The sequence below is a fragment of the Saimiri boliviensis genome, chromosome 9 (assembly GCF_048565385.1).
Source record: "Saimiri boliviensis isolate mSaiBol1 chromosome 9, mSaiBol1.pri, whole genome shotgun sequence".
NCBI classification, from domain to species: Eukaryota; Metazoa; Chordata; class Mammalia; order Primates; family Cebidae; genus Saimiri; species Saimiri boliviensis.
In genome coordinates this window covers 96669175-96690219 of record NC_133457.1, presented here as the reverse complement: position 1 = coordinate 96690219, position 21045 = coordinate 96669175, and the positions used below count along the sequence as shown (strand labels likewise).

Here is a 21045-nt window from a genome sequence, read left to right as displayed (position 1 = left end):
ATGCCCAGCTAATTTTTTGTATTTTTAGTAGAGACGGGGTTTCACCTTGTTGACCAGGATGGTCTCGATCTCTCGACCTCGTGATCCACCCGCCTCGGCCTCCCAAAGTGCTGGGATTACAGGCTTGAGCCACCGCGCCCGGCCTAGAATATTTAACTTTTATAATCAAAATATTCAGTACCAGCCTAAGCAACATGGCAAAACCATGTTTCTTCCCCCGCCCCCACAGACAAAGTCTTGCTCTGTCGCCCAGGCTGGAGTGCAGTGGGGTGATCTGGGCTCACTGCAACCTCCACCTGCTGGGTTTAAGCAATTCTCCTGTCTCAGCCTCCCAAATAGCTAGGATTACAGGCATGTGCCACCATGCCCAGCTAATGTTTGAATTTCTAGTAGAGATGGGTTTTTACCATGTTGGCCAGGCTGGTCTCAAACTGCTGACCTTGTGATCCACCTGTCTTGGCTTCCCAAGGTGCTAGGATTACAGGCGTGAGCCACCCACCTGGCCTGCAGAACCATGTTTCTACACAAAACACAAAAAATTAGCCAGGCGTGGGGGTGCATGCCTCTACTCCCAGCTACTTAGGAGGCTGAGGTGGGAGGATCTCTTGAGCCAGGGAGGTGGACATTGCAATGAGCCATGATGGTGCCACTCACTTCAGCCTGGGAAACAGGACAAGACCCTGTCTCAGAAAAAAAATAAACAAAAAATTTCAATAAAGCTCCATTTTTAGTTTTAAAATAGCACTTAACTGAACATCTAATATATAACCTACAAAGTCTATATTCTTATTTATTCCTTACATCAACCCTACATGGGAGGTCTTATTTATTTTGCACGTGAGGAGACAACTCAAGGCTCAGAAAGGTGAAGCAGCTTGCTCGGGATGTATCAGAATTTGGACACAGGGCTGCCTGACACAAGAACTCTTTCCATGATGCTGTACTACTTATCTTAATATTATTATTAATATCTAATAATATATGCCTTTTATTGTGTGCCTATTAAGTGCCAGACACTTGATGGATATTTCTTTAGTCCCTTCAGCAACCCTGCAGGTATTAACCCTCCTGTAGAGGTGCAATAGCTCAAAACGGGCAGTAAGTGCCAACCACGGTTTATCTAGCCTCAAAACCTCCCTGCTCCGTTGGACCACCTTTCTTGCTGATTTAGTAGTGTACTGTCTTTAGTTGGAGACATCACTTGTCCTGAGGTCTGTGCTCCTCTGCATGCTTTTCCATCTCCGTCTTGTAGCTTTTTGGTTTGACTGCAGTGCTTAAATATAGATTATGGATTTAACCATAATGCAAATATTTACTTTTACCTTGCATTACTTAAACAAGAATGTTGTGAAGTCTTAGTTTAACCGCTGACTTTATCACCCAGCTCAGAAGCCTTCAGAGTCTCCCCTAGCAGAATAAAAGCAAACTTCAGCAAGTAGGTTCCTTCAGAGTCTAGCTCTAGTGTGCGTGGCCACGAGGCTCCCAGAATGCCCTGGGCTCCCTCCTGCAGGCTCCTGACCATGCTTCTCCTGGGTTTTGCAGTTCAATAGCCCCAGTGCCCAGCAGGATGCTTGGCCCAAAGTGCCATTCAGTAAATGCTGGATGAAAGGAGGAAAGGGGAAGCTGTACACCGTGAGACACAGATTTCACCCAGAATTGGAGGCTGAATGAAATTCAATTGAGCAGAGATGAGGTAAGGCTTCAATGATGGTGACATGCTCATGGCAGAGTCACCTTGAGACCTACCTCTGTGCCGAGTTATCCAGCTTTACACAATGCTTTCACATAATAACCCTAACTGCTACTACTTCTGGAGAGCTCACCACATGCCCGGCACTAGGTGATTTACAGAAAACACTTCCTTATTTATGATTACTATTAATTTCTGTCCCTCTCCACTGGCTCCACACAAGCTTCAGGAGGGCAGGGGCTTTTGTTTGTGGTGTTCAAAGCACTGCATGGCACATAGTAGGTATTAAATAGGTCACTGAATTCTCCACTGAGCTCCATGAAGTAAAGATGGTTTTGTTTTTTTTGTTTTGTTTTTTTTTTTTTTGTTTTTTTTTTTGAGACAGGGTCTCTCCTCTGTCACCCACACTGGAGTACAGTGGGATGATAACAACTCACTGCAGCCTCCAACTCCTGGGCTCAAGAGATCCTCCTGCCTTAGCCTCCTGAGTACTTGGGACTACAGGGTGCATCATCACACTCGGCTAATTTATTAATGTTTTGTAGAGACAGAGGTCTCGCTATGTTGCCCAGGCTAGTCTTGATCTCAGTGCCTCAAGCAACCCTCGCACCTGGCTATCCAAAGTCCTGAAATTACATGCTTTGAGCCACTGTGCTAGGCCTAAAGTAAGGATGATTTTATAAATAAAACGTACATACCATCTAAATTTGTGTAAATACACTCTATGATGCTCACACAATGACAAAATCGCCTAAACAATGCATTTATCAGAAACTGTCCCATCATTAAGGGATGCATGACTGTACTTGCTATGACTCATTCTTGACAGTTGAGGAATCTGAAGCCCCAAGGAGGTTTAGAAACTGCCAGAATTGTAAAGCTAGTAAATCGTGAGTTCAGAATTCCCAATCTAGCCGTCTGGGTCTGGCACACACTCTTCACCACAGCCCACACTGCCTCAGTGACACATCGTCAGAGTTGTCCTGCTCTAGGACGGCAAACCAGGCGTCAGGGCAGCGGCAAAGGGCGCAGCCACTTTGCTTGGCCTGCTAGACAAGCTCTCATGTTTTCACATTGCCTTTAAAACCACACAGTTACCCTGTGAAGTTACAGATAAGCAAACAGCAATACAGATAAGACCCAAAAAGAGCCAGGAGTAGACAGAAGAGACAGAAAGCAGATTAGAGGTTGCCTAGGGCCACAGAGTTGAAGGAAAGTGGGGAGTGACTGCTAATGCATACTTGAGGCAGTAAAAGGTTTTTTTTTTTCTTTTTCTTTTTTTTTGAGAGGAGTTTCACTTTTGTTACCCAGGCTGGAGTGCAATGGTGCGATCTCGGCTCACCGCAATCTCCGCCTCCTGGGTTCAGGCAATTCTCCTACCTCAGCCTCCTGAGTAGCTGGGATTACAGGCACGCACCACCGTGCCCAGCTGATTTTTTCGTAAATTTAGTAGAGACGGGGTTTCACCATGTTGACTGGGATGGTCTCAATCTGTTGACCTCGTGATCCACCCGCCTTGGCCTCCCAAAGTGCTGGGATCACAGGCTTGAGCCACCGCGCCCGGCCGCTTTCTTTCCTTTTCTTTTGTTTGTTTTGGGGATGGAGTCTCACTCCTGCCCATGCTGGAGTACAGTGGCGTGATCTAGACTCACTGCAACCCCTGACTCAGGGTTTAAGCTATTCTCACAACTCAGCCTCCCAGTAACTGAAATTATAGGTGTGTGCCACCATGCCCAACTAATTTTTTGTATGTTTAGTAGAGACAGGGTTTCACCATGTTGCTCAGGCTGGTCTTGAACTCCTAACCTTAAATGATCCGCTGGTCCAGGCCTTCCAAAGTGCTGGGATTACAGGTGTGAGCCACTGGGCCTGGCCTGAAAATGTTTTAAAACTAATTATGGTGGTTGAGTGCGGTGGCTCACACCTGTAATTCCAGCACTTTGGGAAGCTGAGCGGGAGTAGATCACCTGAAGTCAGGAGTTGGGAGACCCGCCTGGTCAATGTGGTGAAACCCCGCCTCTACTAAAAATACAAAAATTAGTTGGGCATGGTGGCAGGTGCCTGTAATCCCAGATACTCTGAAGGCTGAGGTCAGAGAATTGCTTGAGCCCTGGAGGTGGAGGCTGCAGTAAGCTGAGATTGTGTCACTGCACTCCAGCCTGGGCGACAGAGTGAGACTCTACCTCAAAAAATAAAAAATGGGCCGGGCGCGGTGGCTCAAGCCTGTAATCCCAGCACTTTGGGAGGCCGAGGCGGGTGGATCACGAGGTCAAGAGATCGAGACCATCCTGGTCAACATGGTGAAACCCCGTCTCTACTAAAAATACAAAAAACTAGCTGGGCATGGTGGCGCGTGCCTGTAATCCCAGCTATTCAGGAGGCTGAGGCAGGAGAATTGCCTGAGCCCAGGAGGCGGAGGTTGCGGTGAGCCGAGATCGCGCCATTGCACTCCAGCCTGGGTAACGAGAGTGAAACTCCGTCTCAAAAAAATAAATAAATAAATAAATTTAAAAAGAAAAAAAAATAAATAATTAAAATTAAAATTAAAAAAAATTAAATTAATGATGGTGATGGTTACACAACTGTGAATATACTAAAAAAAACGTTGAATGGTACATTAAATTGACAAATGGTATGGTAAGTGAATTATAGTCACACACCACATAAGGACAATTGGTCAATGACAGACTGCATATACCACAGTGGTCCTATAAGATTATCATACCATATTTTGGCCAGGTACGGTAGCTCACATCTGTCATCCCAGCCCTTTGGGAGATTGAGGTGGGTAGATCACGAGGTGAGGAGTTCAAGACCAGCCTGGCCGATATAGTGACATCCCGTCTCTACTAAACACACAAAAAATTAGTCGGGAGCGGTGATGGGCGCCTGTAGTCCCAGCTGCTTGGGAGGTTGGGGCAGAAGAGTCATTTGAACCTGGGAGGTGGAGGTGGCAGTGAGCCGAGATCATGCCACTGCACTCCAGCATGATGACAGAGCGAGACTGTGCCTCAAAAAAAAAAAAAAAAAAAAAAAAAAAATCGTATTTTTATTGTACCTTTTCTGTTTAGAAATGTTTAGACACAGGCCGAGCGCGGTGGCTCAAGCCTGTAATCCCAGCACTTTGGGAGGCCGAGGCGGGTGGATCACGAGGTCGAGAGATCGAGACCATCCTGGTCAACATGGTGAAACACCGTCTCTACTAAAAATACAAAAAATTAGCTGGGCATGTTGGCGCATGCCTGTAATCCCAGCTACTCAGGAGGCTGAGGCAGGAGAATTGCCTGAACCCAGGAGGCGGAGGTTGCGGTGAGCTGAGATCGCGCCATTGCACTCCAGCCTGGGTAACAAGAGCGAAACTCCGTCTCAAAAAAAAAAAAAAAAGAAAAAAAAAAGAAATGTTTAGACACATAAATACTTACCACTGTGTTAGAGTTGCCTATTCTGTGCAGTACCATGCTTTACAGGTTTGCAGCCTAGGAGCAACAGGCTAGAGCACACAGCCTCACTGTGCGGTTGGCTATACCAGTAGGCTTGTGCACATACACTCCATAGCGATCACACATGATGAAATCACCTAACGATGCACTTCTCAGATGGTCTCCCCATTGTTAAGGGATGCATGACTGTAAATCTCAATACATCTGTGTGGGTTCGTTGGTTTTTTGTTTCTCTGTTTTTTCAAACAGGAATAAAACACATGGAAGCAAGTAGCAGGGGTCGAATTTCAAAGCAGTCTCCTCACCGCACCTCATGCTCCCTAGGGTTTGTCTCCACCAAGCAGCCAGAGGGATCCTTTCAGAGAATCCCTGTCAGATCCTTTCCCTCTTTTGCTCAGAAGCGTCCAATGGCTCATGTGCTCGCTTCGGCAGCACATATACTAAAATAGGAACCATACAGAGAAGATTAGTATGGCCCCTGGGCGAGGATGACATGCAAATTCGTGAAGTGTTCTGTATTTTTTTTTAAAGAAATGTCCAATGGCTCAAAAATAAAATCCACTTACCATTCAGATTTGGCCCCTGCCCACATTCCCAACCTACTGCCCACTAGGTACCCTTAGTCCCCCTGCTGCCCCGAAATGCACTCCCATCTCCTTTGCACTCTTTTACTTTTTTTTTTTTTTTTTTTTTTTTTTTTGAGACAGAGCTGGAGTGCAATGGTGCAATCTCAGCTCACTGCAATCTCTGCCTCCTAGTTTCAAAGGATTCTCCTGCCTCGGCCTCCTGAGTAGCTGCAATTACAGCACATCACCACACCTGGCTAATTTTTATATTTTAGTAGAGACGGGGTTTCACCATGTTAGCCAGGCTGATCTCAAACTCTTGACCTCAGGTGATCCGCCAGCCTTAGCCTCTCAAAAGTACTGGGATTACAGGTGTGAGCCACCATGCCCAGACGCACTCTGACTCTTACTTTTTAGAATATTCTGCCTCCAGGTACCAGATGCTCACACAGCTTGCTCCCTCATTTCGCTCAGGGCTCTGCTCAAACGTACATCTGATCACTCCAGAGATGCCTTCCCTGCCCTCCCAATCCAGCTCAGCCATACCCCCAGCTCTTTACTCTCTGACCTGCCTGGTTTTACTTCAGAGCACTTCTGACCACCATTAGACACAGCATGTGTGTCCTTTGACAACCATCTGCCTCCCCTATTAGGATGCGACAGACATCCCTTAGGGCAGGGCCTTCCTTCTGTATCTCCAGGATCTAGAGGAATGCCCAGTACTTAGCAGATGCTCAAAGAATGAATAAATGAATCTGACACCAATGCCCTGGCTCCTCACTGTCCCTGGAATAATCCAGCACGGGGTGATTACTGCATTAACAAAGCCCCTTGTGGAAATCTGTGACCCCTCCTTTGTGCTGTATCTGTGCCACTGCTCACCTTAAATTTACTTATTTGTGAATGGCCAGAATGTCCTCCGGACTGAGAGTTCCGCAAGAACAGGGTTCCCGGCTGTAGCCCATGACACAGAGTCTTGAGCAGCACAGGTCAATCTTTTGTTGACTGAACAGAAAAACAAATCCCTGAACCAATGGCAGAAGTTTAATTTCTCTGCTGCCAAATGCAGAAAAGGGGCCACCTTCCAGCCCACTGCCCTGAAAAAAGACTGGGCCCCATTCCTAGGGAACTAAGACCTTGGAGTCAAGCTCAAGTGCTCCTTAGAATTCCTTGGGTAGTGAGCTGTGCCAGAGAAAGCTCCTGGCAGAATGCAATTTGCCAACTAAGCCCAGAAAGCTGTGTGAACAGCAGGCAAACTTAAAGCAGGCACTTAGTGAAATTGCTTTCTGTTATCTCAAAAAGAAATAATAGCATGCCAGGCTGGCTTAAGGAGAAAATACTTGAGTGTAAATAGGGCTGTGCTTTACTCCCCTGGTCTCCAAAACACACAAAAGCCTCCAAGGGCTCTCCCTCCGACTCGAGCCATGGAGTTGAGACCCTCCCAGCCCCATTTTCCATGTCCATTCCATCACTCCAGGCCCATCAGATTCCCCCGTCACCAGGAACTCTCCTTGCATTTTATCCATGTTGTCTTTGTCTGGCATGCTCACCCTTCCTTCCTCTGTCACACAGGCTAGAGTGCAGTGGTGCAATCATAACTCACTGCAGCCTTGACCTCCCAGGCTCAAGTGAGCCTCCAACCTCAACCTCCTGAGTAGCTGGGACTACAGGTTCATGCCACTATGCCTGATGAATTAAAAAAAAAATTTTTGTGTGTGAAAATGAGGTCTCACTATGTTGCCCAGGCTGGTCTTGAATTCCTGGCCTCAAGTGATCCTCCTGCCTCAGCCTCCCAAAGTGCTGAGATCATAGGTGTGACTCAGCACACCTGGTTCCTACTCATTCTTTGTTGCCTCCTTTGCAAAACTTTCCTCTTCCTCTCCTTCCTCTGACAGCTAACACTGTGTTGTGAGCTGTAGGTGTCAGTACCGATCCAGCCATCTGACTCGGCTCAGTGTCAAGATGAGAAAAGACAAAAGGCCGGGCATGGTGGCTCAAGCCTGTAATCCCAGCACTTTGGGAGGCCGAGGCGGGTGGATCACGAGGTCAAGAGATTGAGACCATCCTGGTCAACATGGTGAAACCCCGTCTCTACTAAAAATACAAAAAAAAAAAAAAAAAAAATAGCTGGGTGTGGTGGCGTGTGCCTGTAATCCCAGCTACTCAGGAGGCTGAGGCAGGAGAATTGCCTGAACCCGGGAGGCGGAGGTTGCGGTGAGCCGAGATCGCGCCATTGCACTCCAGCCTGGGTAACAAGAGCGAAACTCCGTCTCAAAAACAAAAAAAACAAAAGACAACAGAACATCCTCGCAGGGAACACTGTCTAGTTGGAGAGACCAATGCAAAGAAATACATAATTACAAATTGGGAAAAGGGCTAAGAAGGCAACAAGACGTGGTGAGAGACACCGCCCAGCCAGGTGGAGATGGGGAAAACCACAACGAATGGCTGGGAAAGGCTTCTCTGAGGAGGTGACATTCAACTGCTTCCTGATGGATGAGTAGGAGTTAGCCAAGCAAAGAATGGGGAGAAAAATGTTTCAGGCAGAGGGCACGGCACGTGTGAAGGCGTGAAGGTGCTGGGCAGGAAAGCACATGGCATAACCCAGGAACCAATGGAGGTCTGTGTGGCTCCGGCCTCAGAGGATGGGAGGGCTGTGTGGGGAGAGCAGGCAGGCCTCCTGGGCACCAAGTGCTCTGAACTGCCAGCCTTGTGTTTCTGTCTCCCCTCTCCTCAGAAGGGCCATGATGCATCTACTCACCTCCCTCTCTCCAGTGCAGGGCAAGACACCTGGTACAGAGACGGCATTCAAGTGGCTGTGAGCTGCACTGTCCCCTTGAGAAGTGGTGAGCCATCGCTCCCTCTGCCCGTTCCTCCACCGCAGCAGCAAGTCCCCCGTTGGCACGCCTCACTGAAGCACCCAGGGACCAGTTAACCACAAGATGAGTGAGAGAAACTGAGGATAAAACAGCAGCTCCAAGAGCTACAGTTACGTCCTTGACAAATGCCACTGACAACCCAGTTGGCAGATGCGGCCACCACATGGTCCTTGGAGACCAGATTCTTAGGGTAAGCTTCAATCAGATGGTGACTCTAGTAACAGAGGGCCTGCCAAAATCACAAGCCCCAAGACTTAAATTATCAGTTTGAAGTTCAAACTACAGTTTCCAAAATTCAGTAGTTTCTTGATTAAAATTTTAAAAATTCCAAAGACAGAAATAAAGCTGAGTTGGTAGGAATTTCCAAGTTGCCCAGGTGCTCTGTCTGTCCTGTATCTCCCCTCATGAACTATAGACTCTGGCCCAACCAAGAATTCTGTCATTTCTTTTTTTTGAGATGGAGTTTCGCTCTTGTTACCCATACTGGAGTGCAATGGCGCGATCTCGGCTCACTGCAACCTCTGCCTCCTGGGTTCAGACAATTCTCCTGCCTCAGCCTCCCGAGTAGCTGGGATTATAGGCACGTGCCACCACGCCCAACTAATTTTTTTTTTTTTTGTATTTTCAGTAGAGACGGGGTTTCACCATGTTGACCAGGATGGTCTCGATCTCTTGACCTCGTGATCCACCCGCCTCGGCCTCCCAAAGTGCTGGGATTACAGGCTTGAGCCACCGCGCCCGGCCGAATTCTGATTTTCTTTTTTTTTCAGACGGATAGTTGAGTTTCGCTCCTTGCCCATGCTGGAGTGTAATGGTGCGGTCTTGATTGACCACAACCTCCACCTCCTGGGTTCAAGCAATTCTCCGGTCTCAGCCTTCCGAGTAACTGTGATTACAGGCATGCACCGGCTAATTCTGTCTTTTTAACAAGACAGAGTTTCTCCATGTTGGTCAGGCTGGTCTCGAACTCCCAACCTCAGGTGATCTGCCCCCTTGGCCTCCCAAAGTGCTGGGATTATAGGTGTGAGCCACCATGCCCTGCAAATTCTGTCATTTTCAATAACACACAGTTCTTCAAATCACACTTTGAACGCTTGCTTTCTGAGTAATGGATTCTGAACTATTCTAAACTAGTCATTCTTTAGGCAAGCCAAGCTGTTTCTTAACTCTTTTTGGAAGGGTGGGGAGTAAACAGACATTACACATAGTTTGAAAGCATCTTAGGAAGAAATACAATTATGAAACCTTTGCCTGAGTCACACAGGCCACTGTCCCCTTTGAGCTCTTTACATTTTTTGTTGGTATCTTTCCAGTCCTAGACTGAAATCTTTTCTGCAGTTCTCCATGCTTCCCTCTAGTGAGGATAAAAAGGGACTGCAGACATCTTCTTGTGAAATTTGAGTCTGTTCTGCAAGACCCTTGCAAACACTGTTCCCCCATCCCTTCACAAATGCCCTTCCCTCCTCCTTGCCCAGCTAACTCGTCTCTAGATCTCACTGTAACTGCCATTACTGCCATTTCTTCAAAAAGCCCTTCCCTACTTTACCCACCCCATCTAACTTACGCCTCCACTAGTCTCTTCTAATATTCTATTATACTGGCCACTCAGGGTGGCTCACGATTATAATTCCAGCACTTTGGGAAGCTGAGGCAGGAGGATCACTTAAGCCCATGAGTTCAAGTCCATCCTCGGCAAAATGAAAAAAATCCCATCTCTAAAAAAAAAAAAAAAAAAAAAAAATATTAGCCGGGTGTGGTGGTTTGCACCTTGGTTCCAGTTACTTGGAGGACTGGGGCAGGAGGTTTGTTTGAGCCCAGGGGGTTGAGGATACAGTGAGACATGATCACGTCACTATACTTCAGCCTGGGTGACAGAGCGAGACCTCACCTCAAAAACAAAAAACAAAACCTATTCTGTAACTTCATGGCACTGTCACAATTCGTAATCATATCTTTATGTGCATTTGGTTAATTCAACATTTACCCATCCTCCATCCCCATTAAAGTGCAAGTTCCATGCAGGCAGGTTTCTGGTGTTACATCAATGTATCTAGTGCCTGGAATAGTTTGACACATACGAGGTACTCCATATACATTGCTAAATGGTTATGGTTAACGGCTTTTCCTTAGGATTTTCTAAAGATGGTATGTCCAATATTGAATTCTAGTTTCTCAGGACCCAAGGTGTTCATGGTATCTTCTAAACACAGTGCCTTATCACAGCAGTAACCACATTTTTAAATATCTGCTCTATCTACATCCTGTACTTGTTGTTTTAAATGATCGCTGAGCCTTACAATGGCCCTTCAAAGTGGAGATAATCACACCACTTTATAGACAAAAGGACCTGAAAGTTCAGAGAGGGAAATTAAATTCGTCCTAGTCACATGGCTGGTAAGCGGTGGCAATACCAGAATTCAAACCCAGCTTGGAGTCCAGGGTCTGTGCTCCTTCCACCCAGTCCCACTTCTCAACTAGGGTGCACAACCCCCCAGCGTCACTCCAGCAGGCCTAGGAGCATGGGATTCCACAAGACAATGTGTGGTCCATTTTTTGTATTGTTTTTTCTTGATGGTAAACAACATAAAATATTTTTGTGTTAAAAAAGGCAAAGAGCAGCCTGCACAAAATAGTGAGATCCCATTTCTATAAAAAATAAAAAACTAGCCAGGCATAGTGGTGCACACCTGTAGTCCCGGCTGAGGTGGGAAGATCACTTGAGCCTGCAAGGTTGAGGCTGCAGAGAGCCGTGACCACGCCACTGCACTCGAGCCTGGGCAACAGAGTGACACCCTGCCTCAAAAAAAAAAAAAAAAAAAAAAAAAAAAGCACAGATGTATGTTAAAGTACATTTAAAGGAATTTTTAAAACAAAGCACAAAAGTAAAAAAAAATTTCATGCCTGTTAGCTGGGCCTGTCTCAGGAACCTCTATGGAAAAACATGAAAAGCACTTACTTGTCACTCTGCCCTTCTTCATTTTATGTCTATTTTCTTTGTTGCTATATTATTCATTGATTGATTTTTATTATTTTTTTGACATTGAGTCTTGTTCTGTGGCCCAGGCTGGAGTGCATTGGTGCAATCTCAGCTCACTGCCATCTTCGCCTCCTGGGTTCAAGTGATTCTCCTGCCTCAGCCTCCCAAGTAGCTGGGATGACAGGCGCATACTACCAGGCCCAATTAATTTTTTGTATTATTAGTACAGATGGGGTTTCACCACGTTGGCCAGGCTGCATGTTGCTTGAATTGCTCCAACTCCTGACCTCAAGTGATCCACCCACCTCAAGTTATCCATCCAGCCTCCCAAAGTGCTATGGTTACAGGCGTGAGCCACCACACCCTGCCCCTTGTTGCCATATTAGATAGCATCACAACTAAATCTTCATTTTCCTACTCCCACCCAATTAAAATGTTTATTGAAAATGTCAGGTGTCAGCCACAGGCATGTCATTTTCGAACCCCTTAGTCATTTATGAGGACACTTCTTTGTAGGTACAATAAATCTGATTGATTTTTATTACATATCTTAGTTTAGAATCACTTTTACATTCCTAGACAAAGAGATGATACAAATAAATATCAATTGTAAAACTTAGAGCCCCAAGTATTGATTGGCATATTCTTTGTCTAAAGGTAGCCAAAGAGAAGGTCAAGATCAATAACAACTTCAAGGAGCCATAAAGCTCACTGCCTCCTGCCTGCCCCAGGATCACTCCTTTCATAAATAACGCAGAAGCATTTCATTCGGGAAACAAGGGCAGGCAGAAAGGTGACAGATTTCTCAATAGTACAAAACAAAGCTTTGTGTGATAGACAATCGCCAGGCCCACTATTCTTAGCCAGTTCCCTCAGAGCATTGTTACTATGGCTTTTAGTGTATTAACAGCCCCATTTTCGTCCACTGATGGGGTTCAGAGGGTCCAACACGCCTCAACCCCAAGTGGGAAATGTGAGGCAGAACCGACATCCACGTTAACAGGGAATCGACACTTCTCAGTAACTTGGCAACGATTCTACATTCAGTGAGGGAGGACTTGTCAGAGTCAGACGGGAAGAGCAGAGCACGGCCCCTGCCCAAGCTGCAGCACTCTGGCGCCCTTGGTCATGGAGGTGTGGGTGAGCAATTCAAGCAGCATGCAGGCATTAGACGGGAAACGATCCAGCGGTAGGTCAGTCTTCAGAAAGTGCTTCATGCCTACGATCTGGGGCCTTGTGTTCTGAATCCAGGGGTCTGAGAGACGTGGACTTTAAAATATGAAGCCAGATACATTCTCCAGGTCACAGCAAAAGGGGGTTTCCTAGGGGTCGCATACACAGTCTCAAACTCCTTCTCCGGATGGTCCTCTTAGATCCTGTTAGACTTGCTTTCAGACTTCAATAGCTGCTGCTGGCACGAAGGCCCTCAGATGGCTCAGAACACTCTAGGTATGACTAGAGACATGAAAACCTGGTCCCTCAGTAGGCTTGGTAGGTCCTCTACCTATTTGGCTCAATGCAGAGCCCAAAGCAGCAGCTTTCTGGTGGCAGCAAGACATTCTACAATCTGCTCTATTCAAATATTTATCGGATCCATTTTGAGAGAAGAAAAGCACCAGAGACTGCTTGGAGAGGGACGGCTTCGTTTCCAAATGAGTCTTCTTTTGCCTTCTTAGAAAAGTTCTATGTGTCACTTAACCACCCTTGGTCAGAAGAGTCACCTCGGGATACCAGTATTAAGGTATAGGGTTATCTGCAGTTTTCTTTTCCTTTTTCCTTTTTTTGAGGTGGAGTCTCACTCCGTCACCAGGCTGGCGTGCAGTGGCGTGATCTCGACTCACTGCAACCTCTATCTCCCAGGTTCAAGTGATTCTTGTGCCTCAGCCTCCCGAGTAGCTGGGACTACAGGTGTGCACCACCACATCTAGCAAATTTTTGTATTTTTAATAGAGGTGGGGTTTCACCATGTTGGCCAGCCTGGTCTCGAACTCCTGACCTCAGGTGATGCACCCACCTCAGCTAGGATTACAGGCATGAGCCACTATACCCAGCCAGCTATCTGTGGTTTTCAGTTCTCAGATTTGCTACGTAAATATTTTTAGCCTACAGAATTCAGATTAGCTTTGAGGATATGTGGTGTGAGAGACACGTGTAACTAGCACACAACCAGCTTAGGCTATCCACCTTAGTGTTTTGCTCTTATGCAAACAGGCAAATTCTTAGTAAATAAGAAGCAAGGTTTGATCTCAAGAAAAGAGGAGGGAAGGCTCTATTATGCTGAAAAGGGCCCTGGGTTCAAAAAGAAGGGTTACTAAAAAGGAGATAAGCCGCTGGACAACAGATCTCCACTGTGCAGAATGCTAAGACATTGCACTTAGTACCTCCTATTTCCCATGGGTTCTGATCCAGAAATGTGCCCTGGGAACTGAGCAGCTGAGTTAAAGTATAACTCAAGGCCCACCTTAGTCGCCACTTTCCTGAGGCACCGTGCCAGCAAGGTGCACCAGTGTGGCAGACCTGGAGACTCACACTGTCCCCTCAGGCTTGGCTCATGGACTCAGACACCCACATGGGAGTGCTTCCAGCCTGGATTAGTCATTCAATGGGCCTTTAATAAAGATAAAAGGCAACAACTGCACATGAGCGTATTTCTAATATTGGGCAAGTTCTTGGTCTCTCTCTTACAGACACACATGGACACATTCACAAAACAGGCACCATCGTGTTCTCACACCCACACACACTCATGAGCTTCTTCTGGGGGAAAATGAGTAATATTCACCTAATGACCAACATAAAATGAAGCTCTGAATCTCAACAATACAAGGAACTAAAACTTACAAACCAAACTAGTCTATGTAAACAGGAATCTGAACTCTCCTCTGAGCCTATTCAATCACGCGGCCGCTCCTGCCAGCGTCTTGTGTCTGTGCCTGGAGGCAGCCGCAGTGCTAGGATTTGGTGAGTTCCGTCTCTGCTGAAGGCAGGCAGGGTTCCTTTGCTTCCATCTGTTACGCCTTCGCTACCCACTGCACTGAGTCTCATGTCTCCATCTCTGCGTCTGCCTAGCTACTCTTCTGCTCTCTACGCCAATATGGAACAAAACAGGGAATTCAAAAGCGCCACTCTACGTCCCCTTCCCTCAACTCTACCCCATCAGAGAAGGCAGAACCAGCCTCCTTTCTCCCACAAAAACAGGCCCACTGCAGAGCATGCTCTGGAGGCAGAGGATGGGCCCGCCCAAGGATGCTCAGAGTACGCGTGCATGGGAAAAGATGGTGACAAATGAAGAGTGAAGTGACATGGTGTATGGACATGGCACCAGCTTACAGGCTTACAGACTTAGGTCTTTGACAGGATGGTCACGGTTTCGAGGTTTTAAAGAAGCTGTTTCCCTAAACACTCCGAGGAGGCAAAGGGAATGTGATTTCTATTGCTCCCAACATTGAGTCCTTCAGAAGCAGAAACTGGAAGAGATTTCCTCACTGAGCAGCTCTCAAGGGCAGATCCGCTTCTTACTGAGGTGCATGGAAGCAGGACTGCTGACGGTGCCCACCTGGGGCCTGGATCCAAATGCGATTTTTCATTTCTCCAACAAGAACAGGCACATACTCAAGTTCTAGGGCTTTCGCTTTTCAACCTCACCGTCATTTTATCCTGAGGCTCTAAAGATGTGGTCCTGCTAAGGTGACTCCGGATTCTGCCCTATTGTTCCACAAGAAGTGAGCCCCATGTAAAGAACAGGCTAGAAAAGGAGAGGGGAGGGCAAGGGAGAGCAGGGGAAGGGGGAGGAGAAGGTGAGGGGGAAGGAAGCAAGGTCACCAGACATTCTCTGGCTTTGCACTTGGACTATCGCACTGTACCTTACCCATGCATTTCTGAGATGCTAATTAAAAGATGTTTCCCAGAGGAGCGGAGTGCCAGATGAGGACCAGCACATTCGACCAGGTTAAGTTGGTTGATCTACAAAGAGGCCATCGCTTCTCCTCAGGGGAACAGTTCTGAGTTTGGGCTGAGTCCTCTCTGTAGCTTTTTGCTAGTCTTCTCGCAGAAGGCAAATGCTGTGTCCACCCTGGGAGAAGAGGAGCTGGCTTTACTTTGGAACCAGCCCCCGAGACTGTGGATAAAGCTGAGATGCAGGGGTTCCTGAGGAAGAGGAGGAGGATCCCGACTTCCTTCCACTTTTAGGCCTGCAAAAGTCAAACACATGTTTACATTACATGTCCCTATCTCTGTCCCTGACACATCAGATGTCATTAGCATTTCTAGGTGGCCTTTCTCCAATGGCCTTAAAATGACGATACGCTCAACTGTAAAACCACTAGACTAGCACAGCCAGAATCTTTGGCCATGGCCAAAATGGCCTCAGAGTAGAGGTGTGGAACCTGAGAGAAGAGACTCTGATGCTTAGCAATTGTTCTTCCTTTAAAACCAAAGCTTGACTGTCCTTTCCAGACTGATAAAGGAAACATTAAGTTTGTAGGTAGAATTTCTTCCATTTTGGTTTTCCACCCAATTATTTTCCTAAAACTTCTAATCTAGAATGTAGTAAGACAGATTACTTTTGCACCAAATAGGTGAGGTCAACTTAGCATGGAGACCCAGAGACTGGGTTGTGGATGTGGGTTGACCCATTTCTGAATTCTTGCTTTGGCCCTTACTTGCTAGGTTTCCTTGGAGATGGCTACTTTCTCAAATTCTCTAAGTTTCGGTTTTCTTGTCTGTCAAATGGGACCGATTATAATATTTACCTTATACAATTTTTTTTTTTTTGAGACGGAGTTTCACTCCTGTTGCCCAGGCTGGAGTGCAATGGTGCGATCTTGGCTCCCTGCAACCTCCGCCTCCTGGGTTCAAGCTGTTATCCTGCCTCAGCCTCCTGAGTAGCTGGGATTACAGGCACGCACCACCACACCCGGCTAATATTTTTGCATTTTTAGTAGAGATGGGGTTTCTCCATGTTGGTCAGGCTGGTCACGAACTCCTGACCTCAGGTGATCTGCCCACCTTGGCCTCCCAAAGTGCTGGGATTACAGGCATGAGCCACTGCACCCAGCCTACCTTATAACGCAGGCGTCCCCAGACTTTTTACACAGGGGGCCAGTTCACTGTCCCTCAGACCACTGGAGGGCTGCCACATACTGTGCTCCTCTCACTGACCACCAATGAAAGAGGTGTCCCTTCCCGAAGTGCAGCGGGGGGCCGGATAAATGGCCTCAGGGGGCCGCATGCGGCCCATGGGCCGTAGTTTGGGGACGCCTGTTATAACATTTTGCAGGAAATCATTAAGAGAATGTTTGTAAAGCACTTAGAACTACCGAACACCTTGTGAGAACTGAAGAACTGACTTCTGCTTCACCAGAACACATTCACCTTATGGTACGGGCCTGGGGACATTCAGTATTCTGCCATTCAGTATACCTGGCATAATGTCTCAACCATAACTAGAATAAATAAGTAAACACAGAAGTAATATGGCAACACTTTCCAGTGTGTTCTGCAAAGTATTCCATGATAAACAAGCATTCTTGCTTTGGTTTGTCCTTGTTCAAACATATTCTGTTTAAACACACCTCATCAAAGCCACTCACCTGGCCTTGGATTTCTTATTTGCAGTGCTTTCAAAGGATGATGCATCCACCTGTATCTCATCTTCATCCTGCAGGGCCGCATCCAATGCAGCCTGGACCTTGGGGGCAATGGCTGGGCCCTCGTAGTCTCTGGTCGTCCGGCTGGGCATGTCCAGCTCTAACAGCACAATGTTTTCTGCCTGCAGAAGCAAGCCATCAGCAGCTAGATTAGCCTCCAACTGGACACAGACAGTACAGGCAATCGAGGCCTCCTCCAGGAACAGAAGTGCAAATTGCTTCTTATTCAGGGCCTACCAAGAAAGAGCCTGCCTAAAAGAAGTGATGCCATTTTACAACACTAACCCCACCTCATTTTTTGCTTTTGCTTTCTTTCTTTTAAATAACTCAAAGCTAGGAGGAATGGCACCCAAGGAGCTAACTCACCTTAATCTTCTGTTTGGCTCTGGCTGCCAAGAGAGACTCAGAAACATTTTAAAGATTATTTTAAAGTGAAAATCTTTCACTATAAAAATAATACAAGTTCCTTATTGATACTTATAAAATACAGATGAGCAAAAAGAAAAAAAAAAATAAATTGAGTGTACTTCCACCAACCAGAGAAAAACAGTTGACATTTTGATATATTTTGTACCACATTTTTTATTCATATGTATACTTCTGGTACAAATTACTCTATAACTTAATACATTGTGTATCCTAGTTCAGCCACTTGCCATACCTGACCTTCAAGCAACAGGACTGACTGCGTAGAGAAGATGGGGAAGCTTAATTAGAGAACGCAGTCAAGTGCTGGGTACAGTGCCTGGCACATGGCAAATGCTCATAAACAGCAGCTCTCAGCTGGGCGTGGTCATCCCAATGCTTTGGGAGGCCATGGCAGGAGGATGACTTGAGCCCAGGAGTTGGAGGATACAGTGAGCTATGATTGTTCTACAGCACTCTGGCTTGGGTGTCACAGTGAGATCCTGCCTATAAAAAAAAAAAAAAGCCGGTACAGTGGCGCATGCCTGTAATCCCAGCACCTGAGGTCAGGAGTTCAAAAGCAGCCTAGCCAACATGGTGAATCCCCATCTCTACTAAAAAAATACAGAAATTAGCTGGGTGTTGTGGCATGTGCCTGTAGTCCCAGCTACTACGGAGGCTGAATCACCAGAATGGCTTAAACCCAGGAGAAGAGGGTTGCAGTGAGCAGAGACTGCGCCACTGCACTCCAGCCTGGGTGATGGAGCAAAACAAGAAAAAAGAGCTTCTATTTTTCTATTCTGGGGTCATTAAATAGTCCTCAGTGATGTCCCTTTAAATGTCTACATGACTGACACACATTTCTGAGATGAAAGCACCTGAAGCTTTTCTGACAGGTCCATCTCCTGTGACTACACATCTGTGTTCTCACCAGTCTTCCCACAGAGCCATTTTGAAGCTCTTGTTAATAGTGATTGGCAATGATGGATAGGAGGTTTGTATTCTTCTCCCTCTCTAGTATTGACTCTTTTTTTTTTTTTTTTTTTTTCAGATGGAGTCTTGCTCTGTTACCCAGGCTGGAGTACAGTGGCACAATCTTGGCTCACTGCAACCTCTGCCTCCAGGGTTCAAGCTGTTTTCTTTCCTCAGCTTCCCAAGTAGCTGGGACTACAGGTGTATGCCACCACTCCTGGCTAATTTTTGTATTTCTAGTAGAGATGGGGTTTCACCACATTGGCCAGGTGAATTCCTGACTCCAGGTGAACTCCTGACCTCAGATGATCTGCCCACCTCGGCCTCCCAAAGTGCTGATATTATAGGCATGAGCCACTGCGCCTGGCCTATTAGTTATTATTTTTATTATATTTCCTCATATTTTGAGACAGGGTCTCTGTCACCCAGGCTAGAGTGCAGTGGCACAATCTTGACTCAATGCAACCTCTGCCTCCCAGGCTCAGGTAATCCTCCCACCTCAGCCTCCTAGGTAGCTGGGACTACTGGCACACACCACCACATCTGGCTAATTTTTGTATTTTTAGTAGAGTTAGGATTTTGCGACATTGCCCGGGCTGGTCTCAGACTCCTGGGCTCAAGCAATCTGCCCACCTTAGCCTTCCAAACTGCTGGGATTACAGGTGTGAGCCACTGTGCTCGGCTTATTAATTGTTATAATTGTTGTTCTTGTTTTCAAGTACCTCTGGAAAGGGTATAAAATCTGAGTGGAATAGTATTTAAAGGTTTACACAAATCTAAACTCCAAAAGAGACAAGAGAAAAACCCAAGAAGGATCTTCTTACCCTGTATCGGGGCTCTGGACGAATCATCATAGACATTCTTGCGTGCTGGCTCAGTGGTCTCTTATATCCCACAGCTGAGACTGGCCGCTTCATCATCTGCTGATTCCTGAAAATGAACTGCAGTGTTAAAGCCCTGGCTGGAGTCCTGTGGAACCAGCACTGGGAAGACTCTGATAGAACCTGAAACAAGTAACTCTCTAGACTGCGGGCTGACATAAGTGGGACAGGAGCTGATTCTGTTTTCTGCTTGAGTTGCTTTCTGATTCAGAGCATCAGGCATCTTTTAAGCCAGAAGGGATTTTAATCATCGCCCAGTTCATGGACGGCATTCACAAAGCATAGCTGTCAACACTGCCCACCTCTGCATCCCTGTCAGGTGTCTCCTGTCTTTCCAGCAGGACCCGGACTTAGAGTGGGAATCCTTCTCAACACTGTGGGTCAGAATGACACACAAACAGCTCTGAATTGCCCCTCATGTGGCCTAGCATACTTCACTTCACAGATGGGGAAACAGAAATGCAGGAACTTTGGAAAGGTCACTTGCTCACTAGTGACAAAGTCTCCTAATTCCTAACACCACTCTCATCATCAAACTTTCACCTGCTGGATCTATGGCACCTACAAAATCAGAAATGCAATGGGTTTTGAGTTTCAATGAGCCAAAATGTGCTCTTACCATACCCCTTTGTTGATCGAAGGTGTCTTGTCATCAACATTCTTTTCCTCCCCCATACTTGAAAATATACTTAAAGTTAATAGTGACTTACTCCAGTCTGGTTATAGGATGTAGTTTCCAATGATCTTCCTCTTCATCAAAGAAAGCTCTATTCATAATTTTACTTTTTTCTTCCAGAGGGATAAAGTTTTCTATAATAAGATGCCTGTAAGAGCACACATAACATAGGTGAAAACAGATACAGAATACATATGAAGTGACGGCTATCTGGTCTCATGCATGGTGAGTAATTAGGTAAGAGTCAAGGCACACAGCAAACATTTACTCAGCAGGTACTATGGGCCTAACAGCATACAAAGAGCTGAGATACAGACACAAAGACATCTGGTGCCTGCCTGCAACAAAAGGTAATGGTGCAGCCCTGTTAGGTATAACAGGCACTGAGAGTGGTCTGTCTTAGAAATATGGAGAGGTCACTTCTGCCTGGGAAGGCGCAGGATGTGAATGGGCTGAAGAGCGAGATGATGCCTGGGCTATACTGGAGTGAACATTTGCTACCTGAAGTATCTTTGAGAGGGCCACAGGTGCTGTTAACCAAGGTTATTAACTTCCAAAATGCCAAAAACAGAATAAATTAAACTGCCTTACTCCAATCCCATGGCTTGTTGTTCAAGCTGGAAATTTTCCCTTTCTTATTGATCCGGATAAAAAGCAGGACTGAATGGATTTCAGTCCCTGAGAGCACTGAGAATGAAGACCATTCCTATGTATAGTCTCTGCCTGATGAGTGCCCAGGAAACACATCAAACAAGGAAACTGGAACCCACTCGTTGTGACTCTCTATGGTGATGACTGTCTCCTGTTACATCTCTGCCTTTACTCTTCTAAAGCCTCAAGACAAAACAATGCTAAGAGGAAATAACGTGGAAGGGACACAGAGCAAACAGAACAGACGTATAAGGTACTAT

The 21045-nt window shown here is 46.4% G+C and overlaps 1 protein-coding gene and 1 non-coding gene across 5 annotated transcripts in view; one reads left to right on the top strand and one right to left on the bottom strand.

Moving 5' to 3' along the window:
* Positions 1–5546: 5546 nt before the first annotated feature.
* LOC120367953 (U6 spliceosomal RNA) lies at positions 5547–5653 on the top strand. The gene has a single exon (XR_005582193.1). It is a non-coding gene; the product is annotated as a U6 spliceosomal RNA (small nuclear RNA).
* A 9531-nt stretch (positions 5654–15184) lies between these two features.
* The window catches only part of KIF3B (kinesin family member 3B), a 97292-nt gene continuing 91431 nt past the window's right edge, over positions 15185–21045 (bottom strand). For all 4 annotated transcript variants that reach the window (XM_074406388.1, XM_074406387.1, XM_039479610.2 and 1 more), the window contains 4 exons: positions 20169–20282; positions 19402–19507; positions 17144–17322; positions 15185–15742 (listed from right to left, as the gene is read on the bottom strand). In XM_074406388.1, the coding sequence (XP_074262489.1) occupies positions 15646–15742; positions 17144–17322; positions 19402–19507; positions 20169–20282 (496 nt within the window). In that variant the 3' untranslated portion in view covers positions 15185–15645. The remainder of the gene's footprint in view (positions 15743–17143; positions 17323–19401; positions 19508–20168; positions 20283–21045) is intronic.